We start from the raw sequence: 18,726 nt of genomic DNA, 5'->3' as shown, positions 1-18,726 counted from the left end.
TCAATTATTCAATATATTAGGATATAATAAAAATCAATTTGGAATAAGTTTAACCTCGAATGTACTTTATGGCGTTTGTGTTTGTCTTTGAATATATGATTTCAGTTGACTGACTTGTTGACTGGGCTTAATTGTATATCTTACTTCAGTTACGTCATGCTACGTACTCTTAACAAATTAGTACCGAAATGTGAACTAGTTTTATATTGATCAAATCTAATTTTAAAACAGCATGTGTAAAGTCCATGTAACGTTGAAGTTAATGATTTTCGTTTTCCGAAATATAGCAGAAATGCATCATACATGTATATTATGGAGATATGTCCTTGACGTAGTTTCTGTATTTGAATTTCAATCCATAACTTCCTAAAGAATGTTTCCCTTCCAGTTTACACATCCATTTGCCTTTCATGTCCTTTCCTATTCCTTACTTTCGGTATATATCTATACAAAACAATGTACAGTCTAATGTAGAAGATCAGAAATACACAACTCCGAGTCCAAGGATGGCATATTGCAAAGTAGTTGTAATTCCCTTTATAGTGGGGATATGCACCTTTCCAAAGCAAGAGTTACTCCCTGCAGCTAGTTTATCTAAACGAAGGAAACTACATACATTTATTATTGACCCAGTATCAACTTTTACTTCAACCATCATAAATCAAGTTTTATATAATAGGAGACAATGTTTACGGTTTCTTTTAATGATCTGGAATTTAGTATGATGCCTTACTAAAATTTTCATTCGCTGCATTCAGTGGATAAGCAGTAGTTGTTTTCGCTAACGGACCTGCAGCAGGTGATGACGAATCTGAAGAAAGAATATTGATATTAAGTGTATACTAATTGAGTAGAAAACATATTCGTTATACTGTAAAGATATATAATGCGAACAATTCATTAACAAATGAAGCAAACCACATATACGTTATACAATACTACTCATTTTATTTGCCGGCATTTCTTCAGAAGGACACTTGCTCGGCTTTAAAATAACTTAACCAGATAGATATTAGTTCATTCAACGTAAAATTGACTATTACATACTACACAGTTGTTATTTAATCCTAAGTATTTGAATTTGTTTTTCTGGATACAGATTAGGAAACATTTTGGAAGGAATTAAATTTGGAAGCGTAAGGATGCATCAATAAAAGAAACATGTATCAATCTGCATCGCTTTCCCCGTTTCATCTAACGTATTGTCAAGATTTACAGCACATTTAATGCCATGTAATTCTATTATAAGAATAGTAAATGCTTTACCTTTATGAAAAACGGAATGATTTCAGTTTCGCCATTGTCAACTTCCCATATGTATAAAGCAATATCCCATTATCACCTGCATATGTTGTTTATATCTTTCAACTGATTCGATACGGAAGAGCTTGGTCTGCGTGTGATCAGTTTTGATATCAAGGGAGGCTACTGACAAACCATTTTTTGTTGCAGGAGTTTCAAAAGTCTCGTTTAAAGTCAACATTTCGGAAAATGTATGGTCATTATAATGATCTAGTTTGCCAATACAACCTATCATTCAGTCAAAAGCTGTCTGACGTGTTTCATACAGATTAATAATAATAACATGACACGATGATTTTGACTACGAATTTCTCCGTTTACCCGATGAAGTTATTGGGCTCAAGGTGGGTGTGACCCGTCGACTGGCGATGTTTATTCCTCCTGAGCACCAGATCCCACCTCTGGTATGTCCATGGATCCGTGTTTGCCCGAATCTTAATTTTGTAGTCCTTGTCGGAATTATGAGATTAATCATTGTTCGTTATCTTCACCTTTTCGTTGATTGATTGTATCTTGTTTAACGTCACTCTCAAGAATTTTTCACTCATATGGAGACGTCACCAATACCGGTGAAATGCTTCAAACTTACGTTTAATCTCTGCACTTATGGCCATTGAGCAGTGAAGGTTCTTTAGCGTGTCACACCTTCTGTGACACGGGACATACGTTTTCAGGTCATCGCCGAGGACATACACACCTGATACCGAGCCTTTGGTGAGGGAACTGTCACTAACTGTTTTAACAATTTAGGTCTGTCGTAGGCGGGATTAGAATCCCGACCTTCCGCCTTCGGAACAAATGCTCCAATCTAGGTGTATGGTGTGTTTACACCAACAAACAATAATTTATGTAAGTGTAAAAAGGTGAAGTCACGTTTTAGTTCAACAACAAACAGTATTGTCCATATTTTCGTGTTTGTTTTAGCTTTCCTTTTTAATGTAGAGATTATAAAATATATACTAAAGATAATTGACAGTAATATATAATTTGTAATCGCATTTCCTTAAAGTACAGACAAAATCCAGCCTCTTTCTTTGAATGAATCAGTATATGATACAAACACCGACAATGGTAACGTCTCCATATGTGTGAAATATACTCGATTGGGACGTTAAACAATATGAAATCAATCAATCATGATTCTGTCTAGTAACGGTGCCTCCATATAGGAAACCCAAGCAAGGGATCTCCATATAGTTATTTTTAGAGTTTTGAATTAAAAAAAATGTATGACCTTGTACATGCTTGAAGAATTACTAAAATCCTGAAATGTTTACCAAAACTACGGTCTCCATAGGCACCTATGCAAAACTATTAATGTTTCTATTTACCTAATATACATCCCGTCATCGGGTTACAGTTCTGCTCTTCACATTCACATTCCATTTGACAATCCTTTCCAAATTCTGGATATCGACATGTTAATTCACAGTATGGACCAACGACTCCCGGATCACAGTCTGTCAAAGACAAGGAAAATGGTGAGATTTACAGTAAAACCTTGAGCTATCTTTACTTATGATACGATAATACATGCATGTAAAAGTAAAAGACAACTGATATAGTACTTTATTTCTAGATATAATGAGGTGCTCAGATATTGCCTGATGATATGAAGTTTACCTCCAAGCCTTCTTTTGCAGCCATATTGATGATGACACTCGTCTTCACTACAGTTGCACTTTAAGCCACATCGAATGCCATAATACGGAAAAGGGCAAGACGAAGCACAGTTTTCGCCATGAAATCCGGACATACAGCCTGTATTAAATCAATTTGGCATTTATTTTAAAATCAATGTTTAAATTAAACACAGAGTTTTGTACATAAAACTATCGAAGAATCCATTGCACAATTCATAACTACATGTACAATTGTTTCTTGTTTTTCTTAGATTTCAAGTGCATGCATGTTTCTGCAGTTCACATATTTATCGATGAAACATTACTGACTTGTACAGTTGTGAACTGTCTCGTTCCAAACATGTCCAGTAAAACCAGTACAACATGTAAGTCCTTTCAATCTACAATAAAATATTAAAATACAATATTCCATGCAAGGTGAAGATAACGAACAGTGATCAATCTCATAACTCCTACAAGCAATACAAAATAGATAGTTGGGCAAACACGGACCCCTGGACACACCAGAGGTGGGATCAGGTGCCTAGGAGGAGTAAGCATCCCATTATCAACAAATAAATGATATATAATAAAGTTTCTAGGGACTCGTAACTGATTCAAATATATTTCCACTAAAACAATGCATAAACTGAAACCATACATTAAGATTTCAAAAGAATCTTACATACCCTTTGCATACCAGAGCAGAGATACACGGGTGTGAATAAGACAGTAACCAAAGTACATTCACAATATGGACACTCATATTTATAAGCATAGTTCTATGTATTTCCCTGTGCCGTTTCCAATACGATGATTGAATATTATACGCATGACATTACATGTATATGCATTGGGTTTGAGCATATAAATATAGATATCCTGTTTTAGATTGCTAGTAACCAACGATCAATCTCTGAAATTAATTAATCCTCATGTTCACAAAAATGTAATCAACCATGCAAGCAGTTTACTCCATGTGATATATGTGTTGTCAATCAGTCTATCAATGTATGATTACCAGCATTATTGAAGATTTATGAATCGGAATATCATCAAGGATGATTTGATACATGTAGTCCGTGTCCCTTGCGTTGAACATATGTTAATATTTAGTGAAAAAATAACTCACATTTTACGCTTAACCACATCTTTATTCTAACTTTGATATTGCTGTCTGTTTGGTGAATAGAATTAAATCAAAAATGTTCAACACTACTCAAATTCCACGCATAAGTACTCTGACAATAATTACTAAAGCGATTCCAGGTTGGTCTTTTTACAGAAAAATCTACATGGGCTTTGGAGATCAAATCTTCCATTGGTCTGTGGGAACACCCATAGGCATGAATTGCTCTGCTTTATCGGCTGAACTCTTTTGATTTATTTACGAGACAGAAATCATTCAAACGCTTATTAACGAAAAAAATATCTTACCTTGACCTTCAACTATGGATAAAGTGTTGGCTATTAACAATGTTCATTTTCAGTCTATATTGATTAAATATATCGCCGTCTTTGGAAATAGATGACATCACATAGTCTTCCATAACTGCTTCATATTTTTGTATGTTTCATTGAAGAGGGATGTTAAAGACAAACTCAACTTTATGACGAACATGATGACTTCAGCTTTTCATCGTAAACTGCTTATATTTTTGTAGCAATTTTCTACTATCACCTGTTTATGGTTTTTATGTCTCTCAAGTTGTTCGATACCCTAGAACATGTTCTGCATTGATCACATGTGAAACCACGGCAAGCTACTGACAAATAAGTTGTTGTTACAGGGGTTTCAACTGCTTTGCAGATTCTATTGTTGTTTCAATGATCTTTTTAAAAAACAGGAAAGTTTTTTTCACTTTTCTAAACCCACAGATGGTGGAAAGTCCTATTTTTGTGCAAACAATGAACTAAGATTACAACATTTTAATGCTTTGCCTTTTTGTAAGTTGAAAACCAAAACCGTATATTGAACATTATTCCAGAGATTTATTTTCAACCTGTATTATTGCATTCATTTGTGCTGAAATAATAAATGGCATGTAATGATTTTTAGATTAAAGACTAGAGGTCCTTCTACTTTACATAATACAGAATGTGCAAATATCAATTAATATCGTTAGTTGAAGGTCACAGCAAGATAGTTTGATATGTAAAACGTATACGGTACCAATTTTGATGCGCCAGATGCGCATTTCGACAAATAATGTCTCTTCAATTGATATCTTCGCAGTCTTTGGTGATCAGGTCTTCCAACAAACAGTCTGTTGAAATTCCCATGGGCGCAAATTGTACTACTTTGTTAGCTGACCTGTTTTATATCCCTATGAGACAGAATTTATTCAAAAGCTTCTACATGAGAAGAAGAAAAATATCCAGTTGTGACCTCCGATTCTACATTTAGATTTATCGACGACGTTTTACATGTATCTACGAGTATTGACGATAATCATTTTCATTCATATGTCGAGTCGATATATCCCAGTGAACTGGAAATAAAATACACCACATCTGTTTGGTACTTAAATATTTTATTGAACATAGATGCTAACGACAAACTAAAATTCAACTTTAAGACAAACAGTACCAGTCCAGCTTCTCCACTGTAAACATCTCATATTAAATTTTATGTAGCAATATTCCACTATAACCTGCATATGGGGATTATGTCTCTCAATTGATTCAATACCCAATAGCTTGTTCTGTGTATGATCAGTTTTTAAATTAATACAGCCTACTGTCAATCAAGTTGATGTTACATGGGTGTCAATAATTTCGTTTAAAGTCAGTATTTCGCAAGTTCTATTATCTTTAAAACGATCTAGTTTGCCAATACAACCTGTCATTCGGTCACATAAGGTCTGACGTGTTTCATACATTCTGTTAGGACACTCTATATACATTAATTTTGACTACGGATTACTCTGTTTACCTGATGAAGATATACACATCTAGAAAACAGTGGTAAGTTATTTATTCGAAATACAGTTGTTGTGATTGATTGATTGAATATTGTTTAATGTCCCTCTCGAGAATATTTCACCCATATGGAGACGTCACCACTGCCGGTGAAGTACTGTAAATTTCAGACCTATGCTCGGCGCTTATTGCCATTGAACAGGGTGGGATCTTTATCGTGCCACACCTGCTATGACACGGGACCTCGGTTTTTGCAGTCTCATCCGAGGGACCGCCCCATTTAGTCGCCTCCTATGACAAGCAAGGGGGTACTGAGGACCCATTCTTACCCGGGTCCCCACGAGATACAGTTGTTGTGAATGATAGGTGTTTTGAATGATAGGCTTGAAAGAATCCATTCATTTCTATTGCATTTGGTCACCGTTCGTCGTGCATTTACAATTCAAGGCTTTTAATTTCCGATAACCACCATTACAATTTTGAAATGTTCAAACATAGCCAAAACTTCAGCATTTTCAAACCTCTTCTCTCTACAACCTCACATATGTAAGAAAAATTAATTGTATGCCCATATACATGTTGAGCATGAAGGCCTGTACCAAAATTGTCAATTTGATGATCTTCGGGATAAAGGTTCTGACTCCAGGGCGGGGCAAAACTGGGTATATAGTGTTTATGTTTAAAACATTTAAATGTCATCTTAATTCTTTAATGCTATTGATTCTAAAGTCCTACTAATTAGATACGGTATATAGAAAGGACAGGTAAATTTCATGATCCCAGGGGTAGGGTTTTGGATCCCGGATGGGAGCTAAGATTATAATAATCACAATTGTGTTTATCAACGTCATACTAGAATACAGTTTATATTTCAACATGGTTATAACAGTTTTATGACATTTTTTCAATATATGTCTATTACAGTATTTCCTTACAGAAAACATATCATAATGAACTTCTCTTGTTGTTTCTCCGCATTACCACTACAGTCATGCACCTTAATTAAAGTGTCTTTCAGTACTTTGATTTATATCTCGTAAAAAGGAAGGAAAGAAAGAAGATCCAAGACATTGCTAACATTTATGATTAGGCAAAAAATGTAAGAGAGTCAAATCATGAGCTAGGGGGTATTGAAGTAATATTTTTTTTATCTTTTATTTGGGTATTGAAGTAATAGGTAACCTAGTCTCTCCGGACCTCTACAATTCGGTACATACCGAACTGTTCTTTAAGTATATTTTGAGGTTAGGTTTGAATTATAGTCAATGCAATTTTGAATAAGACGTCTTTAATTTCAAAATCATGTACCGAATATTTACTGATCACAGAAATTTCTGGATGCTAATGTTAGAATATATTATTAATATAGTTGTAATATTTCAAAAGTTATTAAGATTTGTAAAAGGTGTAAAATAAGAAGTGATACAAAGAAAAGAAAGAAAAAAATATAGCAAATAACCGGTACATGTACTTTCGTTTTGATATATATTTGTTTTTGGATAAATTATATATAGTAATGGTGATTTCCAGTGTTATTCATTCTGACACCAAACGCAGGGGAAAATGTGACAGATATGGAAGTCTCTTGAACCACTCCCTCTTCTGAAGCATATGGAAGATTGTATTTCAGATCTTCCTTAAATCCCTCCCTCGATCTTCTGAAGTAGGAGAGATCCAATAAATCTTGAAATGACTGCGGGAGTACTCCGTGTCCTTCCTACCTGTGTACTACATGTACTGTATCTACATAAACTAGTATATGTCTAGGTCTAACTGACTTTCATAACACATACAGGAGTGTGTAATTTCTATTGTGTGTGTGTAAAATATAAAGGTGAAATGCGCCCAAATACAGTATAAAAACTAAAATGATGGGTTGAATCGTGAAGTGTTCCATTTCTACACAATACAGCTGAGAATGCAATTAAAATGCAATGCAGAAGCATATTCAGGGGCTTAGTTACCTACATGTATATGTAGAATTTTGTGACCAAAAGAAAAGACAAAAATAGTAGATCAATTTACAGCAAATGTGTAAGATTTGTTATTATAACAAATCAATCACCTGCATGTGTGGTTATCTGTTTATTTTGTTATTCATCACGTATAGTTAGAGTAACCCATTAAAGTAACTTGAAAAGCATCAAAATCCTGAAGCCTCCAGGCCCCCCTCCTGGATCCGCCATTGCAATGTCATCGTCAGAACCCACGGGTTTTCTCTTGTTAAACTGAGAGAAAACCCGGGGGTTCTGACGATGCTGCGATGTCTTACCGCAAGGAATTGTAATAGGTAATGTCAATTATATTCGTTTCTTTTGCATCACCACACCCACCAAGAGGGTACATTTTCGAACACGGAGAGTATAGAAAGTGACAAAAGACTTTGCGGGAGGTATAATTTAGAGCTCGGGGTATAGAGTAAATCATAGAGATAACCGAGGCACTCCGGACCTTCCATATTAAGTACAGGTAAGTGGCTTGTACTTATAGTAGTATATATCTGACGAGGCTTTAAGAGAAGCTGTCAGTAATCATGGAGAATTTTTTGGAAAGTGCAAAAAAAAAATTATTGAAAAATTCTATAATTTTATGCAGCGTTATTGATAAAATCATTCAAAACGCATGTGTGAGTCACTTAAACTCAAATAACACAGAGTTATTGATCACTTTGTTGTTACCATGGTAACAAGGACAAAGTTCTTGAAAAAACAGTGAAATATACCTCTTTAAAGTCCAAAATAAATACAATTAAGATAATAAGATGCATAATTTTTTAGTTTAAGGTAAATGGAAAAGGCTTATATAAAATTTTGTTGAAATAAGAAATTTAAATATCTCAGCAAAAAATGGTTTCCATGGCAACCAACATACCTTGCATTGTATACAGTCAAAAATTCAATAAAACAATAGATTTTTTAGCTAACTTTTTTCAAAAACGCAACACAATCATGCAAGGTCTTTCATATAGAAAGAAATAACAAATGTTAGATTTTTATTCAAAAAAATAAAATCAGTTAAACAACTTTTAGTTTTTTGTTACTGACCTTACCAAAAACACCAATTTTTTTTTTCATGTTCAGCTACATTTTCGAGAATGTATCTAATTACTAGGCTAATGATCTAATTTAGGTCAAGAACATTTGCCTTCTGGGTGCATGAATTACTTTCTAATGACATGCTAAATTCTATTGAACCTTGTAAATGACCTTGTCCTACAATCTCAAGGTCACATACATTAACCAATGACCTTCATATTTAATCAGTTGACCTAAACTGCATTTGTATTTAATTTAAACTTGTATATATCTTTATCTACTAACGAACCTGTGTATTTTTTTTAAAATCACATATTGCTGTGGTTTATATATATTATAGTTTATATATGATTGCGCCCATGACAAAAGGTCCTTATGGCATATTCAAGAGAACAGAGAAATAACGTCACAAAGATTTGATGTTACGTAGGCCTAGCGCCATACGTAAAGATGCATATATCCCTATGTACACGCACATGATTCAAAACCACGTGTTAGATTTAGGCTAGTATGCACGCTTTAAACCAAACCAAAAAGACAATTTGGAAACAATATACAGGTTTGGATAAAATATTTATAGAATTTATGATATTTTTAAAAGAATCTGAATGTTCCGCGTCGGTTTCTTTCGGCAGCGGACCGGCAAAAATAAAACATGTAGGTAACAGCAGATATAGCAGCGCAAATCCATGAAGGTTCATCTAAGATTGTGTTTATTTCTTTGAACAATTAATCCTGAATGAATCTGAGGTATAAAATTTTTTTTTTTTTTAAAATTCATAATTTTCAATACAAAAGTTGAATCCACTTTCTAAAAATTCATGATCTGCCTCGGCTGCAATATTTACACTGTCAAGTCGATGTTAAACAGACGATTTGTGATACATCCCCCAATTTATTAGGTTATACCCTATCATAATTCATTATTCATTATACATAATTTACAGACTAGTAAACAGTCATGAAAAACTTGAATATTTTTGGGTTTAGTATATTCTGTATGAAAAATCTGTGCGTCTGGTAATCCTATTTATAAATCCAAGAGAGATAACTCTGAGACAATAACTTAGTTACTGAGGTACCCCAAAGGAAAATGAAAGGTGAAGATAACGAACATCGAACAGTAATCATTCTCCTAAATCCCGTAAGCAATTAAATAGATAGTTGGTCAAACACGGACCCCCGGACACTGAATTGATGTGTTAATTTAACCAAATATGAAAAGTTCACTTGCTATTCACATGTTTATTAAACAATTATTACCAGATGCAAATATATCACATTAGGCAGCAGATTTGAAGTCAAATTGTGCAATCTTCGTAAAATGATATGTAGGATTTATATCGTTTTCCGGTTTTATAAATTCATTTGAAGCCGACATTAGGGATCTTCGGGAGATGAATAAGTTACTAACACATTTACAGTCATTGGTCTAAATTTGAGAGTTTCTGACACATATTAGGCCTATAATTTTCCAAGGGGGGGGGGGGGGGGGGGGGCGGGGGCAGCTGGAGGGGATGTTCGGGATAAAAAGAAATTTAAAAAAAACGCAGAGGAATTTCGAATAATTATTGACAAGCAATCAAAAAAAAAAGAAGAAAAAACCCCACCCCAAATGCATGGCTATAAGAATTGAAACCTAAATATTGTTATCATTCCCTAACTTCGAATGCAAAATCTTGGGGGGGGGGGGGGGGGGGGGGGGTTAAGTAAAAACAAAGAAAAAATTAACTTATCAAAAATAGGACACCTTCCCCTCCTCACCGCCATCCTGGTTCTACATGCCTGGTTTTAAGAGTATAATTTAGGAAACATTGATTATGATATCGAAAAGTTTAAACAAATACTCACTGAAAATAGAGAAATTGATTTTTTGATACATAGGCTACATGTAAGATGTTGGAATAAGTAGGCCTCAAGTATTTCTATATCGAAATCTCTATGAAGTGTATTGTTTTATTACATTTAAAATATGGATGTGGTCTAAAGTACATGAATTACAGAATTTGTAATTGAAAAACGTGTGTGCTATACCCATAGCGTAATGATATAGGGATGGGATATTTGTTAGAGGATCTACCAACAAAATACCCCCCTCCCCTTCCCCCTTCTCATCAGAACAACAATCCACATCGTTACGTATACAATATTTTGAAATATGAATTGCATTATAATAGAAATTACATTGACCATTTGATAGAAGATAAATTATTTCAGTGAGAATGAAATACTTTGAATACACAAAAAGTGCGCCACAATGCATGTTGAGTATGACGCAATATGAGGTGAAAGTGTGACATCAGCATTGATACTGATTGAGTGTAGAACATGATTTAGATATTCTTTGGGTTTTTTTTAATGAGAAACAAGTGTTCTACACTAGACATACTTGGAATCTTATTTACCGGTGTTTACTATTAATTTACTAGACCTATCTGTCATTGGGACAGTTTGTATGAATTTGGAATGATTAAATGGACTCTAACTCTACTATTAACTAACATATCAAATTTAATTTACAGAAAAATAGGCTAATCTCTACCCCACCTTTCAAGTTTCCTGTTAAATGAATTCCTTACTGACCATCTAGAATTTGTTATGTTGTCTGCAAAGTGATATTCATTCATTTCTTCCTTTAATTCTAGAGAGTTCACATCAAGAGGGGTAATAATTGTGTAAAATAGTAGGCCCTAGTGTAGAGTTTTGAGGGGTTTTACAAAAAAGGGTAAATTGTTTAACTGTTTTTATTTACTATATTGGTAGTATAAATAACTGTCTTAAAAACGGCATGTAGAATTAATGTCAACCCTGCTGCGTTTCAGAGAAAATAGTGTCTGAAAAGAAGTCATAAATGCTCTTTTTTACCTTAATTTATGACTTAGTTTTAAGAATAAGCAAGAAAATACACATTTTTTCAATCAAAAGTACAATAATCTAAGTGCTTTCTTCAATTTCTATTCACTGTACATTGCTGGGAAATTGATTTATTAGAAATATTTGTGAAAAGATTAAAAACTCAACATCTCATGATTTAACTGTGGGTACGGTCCGTTGCCATGGAAACACGATGCATGGTTCCAGTAATTTTCACTTTTTTAACATTGATTATCACCATACACAAAAGTGTGAGAGTTTCATTCAGATTTGTGATTTTTGCACTTTCCACTTTTTTAAAGAAAATTCCCAATGGTTACTGACAGCTTCTCTTAAAAAATTGTAGTGTATATTTAAATCGTTTTAACAAAAAGGCTTATTAATGAAATTGTGTACATCGTTATTTCTTTAATAATAAATTAAATGCTTGTTTAATATACAATACAATATATTGTATGATTATTTTGTATTTCTACTCTAATTGCTCACATTTTATTTATTCTTTATGGAATAATATCGACACAGAATTCTCTTACTGATAGTTGTAAAACGGGTTGTAACTCGTGTTTTGTGAAGATCCACATTACGTATATACATTAGACATGATATGTGTATAATAAAAAAATGTAAAACAAATGAGACAATCCTCAGTTAATTGAAATTTTATCTACCTTTTATCTGTGTGTACGTACACAAATTAACCAACAGTTCGCCGCAAGTTACGTCCCTTGTCCGTCAAATTCCTATATAACATTTCGAGTCACTATCTATCTCTTGTTAATCTATGAAATCTCATTCTTAACTTTTATACACAATTCAAATTTATGAACTATAAAAACATACAATTACAATAGGAAGGCGGGACATTTCCCCTCACAATGAGCACAGGAACTGGTATTTTTGTCTGTAATATTAACAATAATATAGGTATAGGCCTATATTCAATACCAACCCTATAAAAAACACAAGCAGTGAATCGTATTTTTACTTAAAACTTCAATTCAAAATAGCTATAAAATTCTGCTATCATCGTCACCACCACGCAGTTCTTTCAGATCCAGTAATTTCAATATCAGTCTTTGATCCACCATAACAATAATCCCCATCGCCACATATATCTAACGTTAACAGTATCCGATAGTCTTTTTACGACCACTTTTCGGCTCATTCCTTTGTTTGCTCTGGTGTCTTGAGCTTGGTCGCACAGGAGTTCCATGGGTGCTCCCAATACTCTTATAAATGCAGTTGAATGTAGGCAGTAGCACAGGTTGAGGGAGTAGCACAGGTACCAAAAGTTGCACGGATGCAGGCAGTCTCTAGCGTGCAGTAAGTTTCTAGGATGCAGGCAGTTGTACGGGTAGTCGTACATATGTAGGGAGTCACACATGTGAATAGTCGCACGGGTGTAAGCAGTGGAACGGGCGTACTTAGAGAGTCAAAGGTGTAGGGCGTCACACGGGTGTAGGGAGTCACACGGGTATAGGGAATCACACAAGTGTAGGGAGTCACACAGGTGTAGGGAGTAACACAGGTGTAGGGAGTAACACGGGTGTAGAGAGTCACACGGGTGTAGGGAGTCACACGGGTATAGGGAATCACACAGGTGTAGGGTGTCACACAGGTGTAGGGAGTAACACAGGTGTAGGGAGTAACACGGGTGTAGAGAGTCACACGGGTGTAGAGAGTCACACGGGTGTAGGGAGTCACACGGGTGTAGGGAGTCATACGGGTGTAGGGAGTCACATTGATAGAATTAATATCTATGTTTATGATTACATACTTATTTTGTACTTATTGTTGATTTAAATAATATTTATAGATATTTTTCATATATCATCATAATAATGTGTTCAGGGTCATTCCCGTGTTACTACAATAACATTTTCATCTTTGAAAATTATATCGTGTATTGAAAATAACCAACCAATTTTCCTGCTAAAATTCTATTTGTTATTATAAAATAATGAAAATAACTACTTGTATTATTCAATAAAAAGAAATCTCACCCAGTGGAAGATTTAAATGGGCGCCCACCCCTAAAATTTACAGTATATCCTTGTATCTTTTTTAAAAGAAAAATAAACGATAAGAAGAAGCTATCATTTTCCCCCTCTTAGATAAATAAATGACAAGATCTTTTGATGTATTGTTACTTTTATTGGGACAACTTATGTGTCAGTGGTACACCGATGCCTGCCGTCCGTCCGTTCGGGGTTTTCATTTTTTGGGGCCACATATCAAGCTGAAACTTGCTATGTAGCTTCGTTGTGGGTCACTCTAGATCATGTTGAAAGTTTGGTCCATTTCGACCTCTTTTGCGATTTCACAGTTGAACTCCTCCCATAATTTTCAAGAGATGAGCTTCTTATTTCACAGATGGCTTTACTGATAGTGAAGATATGCTTATTGTTAAGATGATTACAGGTTGTTGAACTTTTAAAAAAATATTACAAAATTAGTACATGTATATGGTTTGTCAATTCAATTCATCTCACACTTTTCAAGGTAAGGCCTTTGTAAACAACGTTTGTACACAACTTGCGTATTGCAAGGAATTTGATTCCCAACATTTGTTTTAATATTCTTTGATGCTTGAAAAAACATAAAAGTTGTTGAATTCAGTTGTGGGGAAAGGATTTACATACAAAGCTCTTGGTGTGTCTATTTACTTCCTGTCACAGTTATTAAGCTAGGATATTTTATTCATACCATACCAAGGAAAGTATTTCGCAGAAAAATGATGGCTGACTCTACCTTCAGTAAAGTTGTACAATGAAAGGCGAAGGTAACAAACAGTGATCATTCTCACAACTCCTATAAGGAATACAAAATAAAGGATTGCGCAAACACGGACCCCATGGCATACCAGAGGTGGGATCAGGTGCCGAGGAGGAGTAAACAATCCCTGTCAACCGGTCACACCCACCGCTAGCCCTATGCCTTGATCTGGTAAATGGAGTATTCCGTAGCCAAAATCAGTTTGCCAAGAACAGTCTAACAATCGATATGAAACATGCCAAGACAGCATTTGACCCAATGATGGGTTGTATTGGTAACCTAGATCATTATAACGAACATAGAATTTGCGAAATGCTGACTTTAAACAAGACTGTTGAAACCTGTGTAACATCAACTTGTTTGTCAGTAGCCTGCCTTGATCAATCCACATAGCGTAAAATGTCCGTCTTGTATAAACTTTTGTCCAGCGTATTATGCACCGTTTCTGGAACTTGCTTTTAATCAAAAAGTTGTGTATCTACTGTATATCAATGTTCTGGGATGTTAATGTAAATTGTTGCTTCCTACTTTATATAAATCGATATAAAACGAGATTATCGTTTTTCTTTAAAATTTGCAGTTGGAATCACTTACATAGTGTGTCAAGAAATAAACTGCACTAGGATTTGAACCCAGATTGCCTACCCTCCCTCAAGAGTGTTCATGCTTTTCAAGTTACTTTTTTAAAAAGTTATTATACCTATACTTTTTGAAAAATAAAATCAAAAGATAACAAAAAATACAAGAACTAGTTTGTTTATCTTTATGCAGCTGTTTGTTTGTATTATGTCAAATCTTTATATACTTATGTTGTCCTACTAATTTAAATTTTTAGTCACAAAAATCTGTAGGCAGGTAACTAGGCCCTGAATATGCCACTGCATTAAATTGTATTTCAATTCTAATTTTCAGCTGTATTGTGTAGACATTACGTGAATACATTCACGATTTAATCCCTTATTTTTAGTATTACTTAAAATTAAGACTTTATAAAAAAGAAAAAAGAAAAAAAGTAAGCGCTTCTGCATATGCATTACGAAAGTCACTGTAATAATCAAAGAATAGTTTATGTATATACAGTACATGTAGTACATGTTGATGAAGTACAGAGTACCCCCGCAGTCATTTCAAGATTTCTTCGGTGTATCCTGCTTTAGAAGAGGGAGGGGGGGGGTGGTTAAAGGAAGATCTGAAATAGAATCTTCTATATTCTTCAGAAGAGAGAGGGTTCAAGAGACATCACATTTTTTCCTGCGTCCTGTGTCAGTATAAATAACACTGGAAATCACCATTACTATATATAATTTATCCAACTCGATAAAACGAAAGTAAACGTATGGGCGATTTGCAATGCTTTTGTTTCTTTCTATCTCTACTTGATTTACCCCTTTCACAAATTTTGATAGCTTTGGACATATTACAGCTAAATTCTAAATATAAGACTCTGACATAAGTAACCAAAAATGTCTATGATTAGTCAATATTCAATTAATGACTCGGAAATTAATAACGTCTTATTCAAAATCGAATTGACTATAATTCAAACCGAACCTCAAGTTATACTTAAAGAACAGTTCGGTATGCAGTGAATTGTAGAGGTCCGGAGAGACTAGGTTACCTATTACTTTAATACCCCCTAGCTCATGATTCGACACTCAGACTTTTTATTTTTATCTTTTTTTTCTATCACTAGCTATAGAAAACAAGATATCAAATTTTTGACCGCAACACAAGATACTGGAAAGGCTATATCTCAATTTGAAAGTATGCAGGGACGGATCCAGGAATTGCGGTTACGGGGGGCGCCACTTTATAAGGCAGGGGGTTTGGGGGCCGTCTTGAAGCCCCCAGTGGGTCCAGCCCGCGGAATCTTCTGGATTTTACAGATTTTATACTTTTGTACTATTTTCTATCATTTTTAATAAGGTGAAATTAGACGCACAGTTTGAGGGTTTTTGGAAAAAAATTAAGTTCTCCAAATAAAGTAATTCAAGAAATCAAAAGATTTTGTCATTTATTTCTCCGGGAGTGGAAGAAATTACTGCTTTTTTTATTGTTTAGTCAATTTTTCTAAACAAGATATCACGATTTACTTCAAGTTAAAAAAAATTGATTCATGAGGAATGGACAATCTTTTCAGTTGGTAAAGATATCGAAGGCAAACACATTGGAAATGTAAATAGTGTACTATGAAAATGATTGGAAACTTAAATATTGTACTATGAAAATGATTGGAAACCTGAATATTGTAGTATGAAAATGATTGGAAACTTAAATATTGTACTATGAAAATGATTGGAAACTTAAATATTGTACTATGAAAATGATTGGAAACTTAAATATTGTACTACGAAAATGATTGGAAACTTAAATATTGTACTACGAAAATGATTGAAAACTTAAATATTGTACTATGAAAATGATTGGAAACTTAAATATTGTACTACAAAAATGATTGGAAACTTAAATATTGTACTACGAAAATGATTGGAAACTTAAATATTGTACTATGAAAATGATTGGAAACTTAAATATTGTACTACGAAAATGATTGGAAACTTAAATATTGTACTATGAAAATGATTGGAAACTTAAATATTGTACTATGAAAATGTAAAACCGTAACTCTGTGGGGGAAATGGATAGACCAAGTAAATTTCCTATAGAGCTAACGTTCTATATGACTATACATTTTACACACAGTTTCTGTATGTTTCCCGCCATGTTTCAGATTGGTGTAAATCGGGTTCGGCATTCCATTGTTATTCTAGAAACGAAACGGGAAAGGAATTATGATTTCTGGACTGAGTGACAAGGTTACATGTATGTAAAAATTACCCACAGGAACTTGATTTCAGCTTGTAATGTGACGTTTATTAAACTTTTTTTTTACAAATTTGATTTTACAAGACGGGAGCAAGAAGTCGGATTGTTGCATATTGCTTAACGTCCCTCTCGAGAATATTCACTCATACATGTATGAAGACGCTATCATTGTCTGTGAAGGGCTGCAAAATATATTCTAATCCTTGGCGCTTACGGCCTTTGAGCAAGTAGAGATCTTTATCATGTCACACCTGCTGTGTTATGGGACCTCGATTTTTGTGGTCTCATCGGAAGGTCCTTCTCATTTAGTCGCCTCTTACGACAAGCAAGGGATACTGAGGACCTATTCTAACCCGGGTACCTACGGGATGCAAGGACTCGGAAAAAAGATAAACTACATGTATATAATTGGCAATTTTCCCCATAACTTTATTTACTCTATTTCACAACAAGCTGGGTCCCTATACATGTAGCTGTAATTGATAAACAAGGTGTGCACAAGGACGGTTAAAAATATACGTCTTTGTTCACTATATTTGAAAATGCCATGGTGTAAGTATTAATACGAGAAAATCTCTTAAACAACCGGAAGTTATATGAAGTCAGGTACACAGAAACTACACACGTCATTTACGTATTTCTATTTTCGCTTTTAAATAGCAGGCGCGCTTTCGACAATGGGTGCACTTGTTTCGGACATCCGAGCGGTGCGGGTCGCTATTATCGTTCACTATTATCGCATATCGTTTTAATCCGGTTTATCTTGCGAAAACGAGTGAAAACTCTGTCGAATTTCTATCAAAATGAAGAAAAAGAATAGGCACATGTATTTTTCAAAGAAAATCTGCAAAACAGATTTCATACTGTAAGCTGCAACCCATGTCAGTTTACAATTTATAATAGGTTTTCTAATCTAATAATTTGGCTGACTGATCTGCAACTTCCACAGAGAAGCAGTGTTGATCGCATTATCTTTCATACTGTCAGAAACGTTACCTATTTTACTACCGTACATGTATGTATGTTAAATGTATCAACTATTTCAATAAATGTTCATCTCCGTTTTCCGCCATATTGTTTTCCATGTGCCCGCTCTGAATTTATTGGCCAATCCGGGCTACCTTCTCTTTGACCGTCGGCATAAGAATATTTGAACAGGTTAGTACTTACCCGCTTCCTAAAAATTGATATTAGCCTTAAGGTTGTATAATTCTAGAAATACATATAAGTGCATTGATATGAAAAAATGTAATCAATATTAGAGTTGTCAATTTGCCTTTGTTTGTTTCGGGTTCAATTTATTTCATTTTTTATTTCATATTCATTCATAAATGAAATGCAAAAAGGGTGTGCAGCGTTTTGTGGGT

At 34.4% G+C, this 18,726-nt stretch overlaps 1 protein-coding gene across 2 annotated transcripts; it reads right to left on the bottom strand.

The window, feature by feature from the left end:
• Positions 1–268: 268 nt before the first annotated feature.
• LOC130046299 (multiple epidermal growth factor-like domains protein 6) lies at positions 269–3,767 on the bottom strand. Of its 2 annotated transcripts, none has more exons than XM_056158685.1 (6): positions 3,614–3,767; positions 3,255–3,325; positions 2,926–3,063; positions 2,634–2,762; positions 734–811; positions 269–608 (listed from the first exon to the last, which is right to left on the bottom strand). In XM_056158685.1, exons 1-6 carry the CDS (start codon positions 3,700–3,702, stop codon positions 595–597), a joined length of 519 nt encoding a protein of 172 aa, XP_056014660.1. In that variant the 5' UTR covers positions 3,703–3,767; the 3' UTR covers positions 269–594. The 2 variants fall into 2 exon arrangements, with proteins under 2 accessions (XP_056014660.1, XP_048765750.2); XM_048909793.2 differs by having other exon boundaries at positions 269–594.
• Positions 3,768–18,726: the final 14,959 nt, after the last annotated feature.

Source organism: Ostrea edulis, chromosome 3 (genome assembly GCF_947568905.1).
Source record: "Ostrea edulis chromosome 3, xbOstEdul1.1, whole genome shotgun sequence".
NCBI lineage: Eukaryota > Metazoa > Mollusca > Bivalvia > Ostreida > Ostreidae > Ostrea > Ostrea edulis.
This window is presented reverse-complemented; position numbering and strand designations above follow the sequence as displayed.

Coding starts and splice junctions, on each gene's coding strand:
- LOC130046299 (XM_048909793.2), bottom strand. CDS start 3,702: ATGCTTATAAATATGAGTGTCCATATTGTGAATGTACTTTGGTTACTG. Junction 3,326..3,613: donor TCTGCTCTGGTATGCAAAGG/GTATGTAAGATT, acceptor ATTTTATTGTAG/ATTGAAAGGACTTACATGTT. Junction 812..2,633: donor GATGACGGGATGTATATTAG/GTAAATAGAAAC, acceptor TTCTTTCTTCAG/ATTCGTCATCACCTGCTGCA.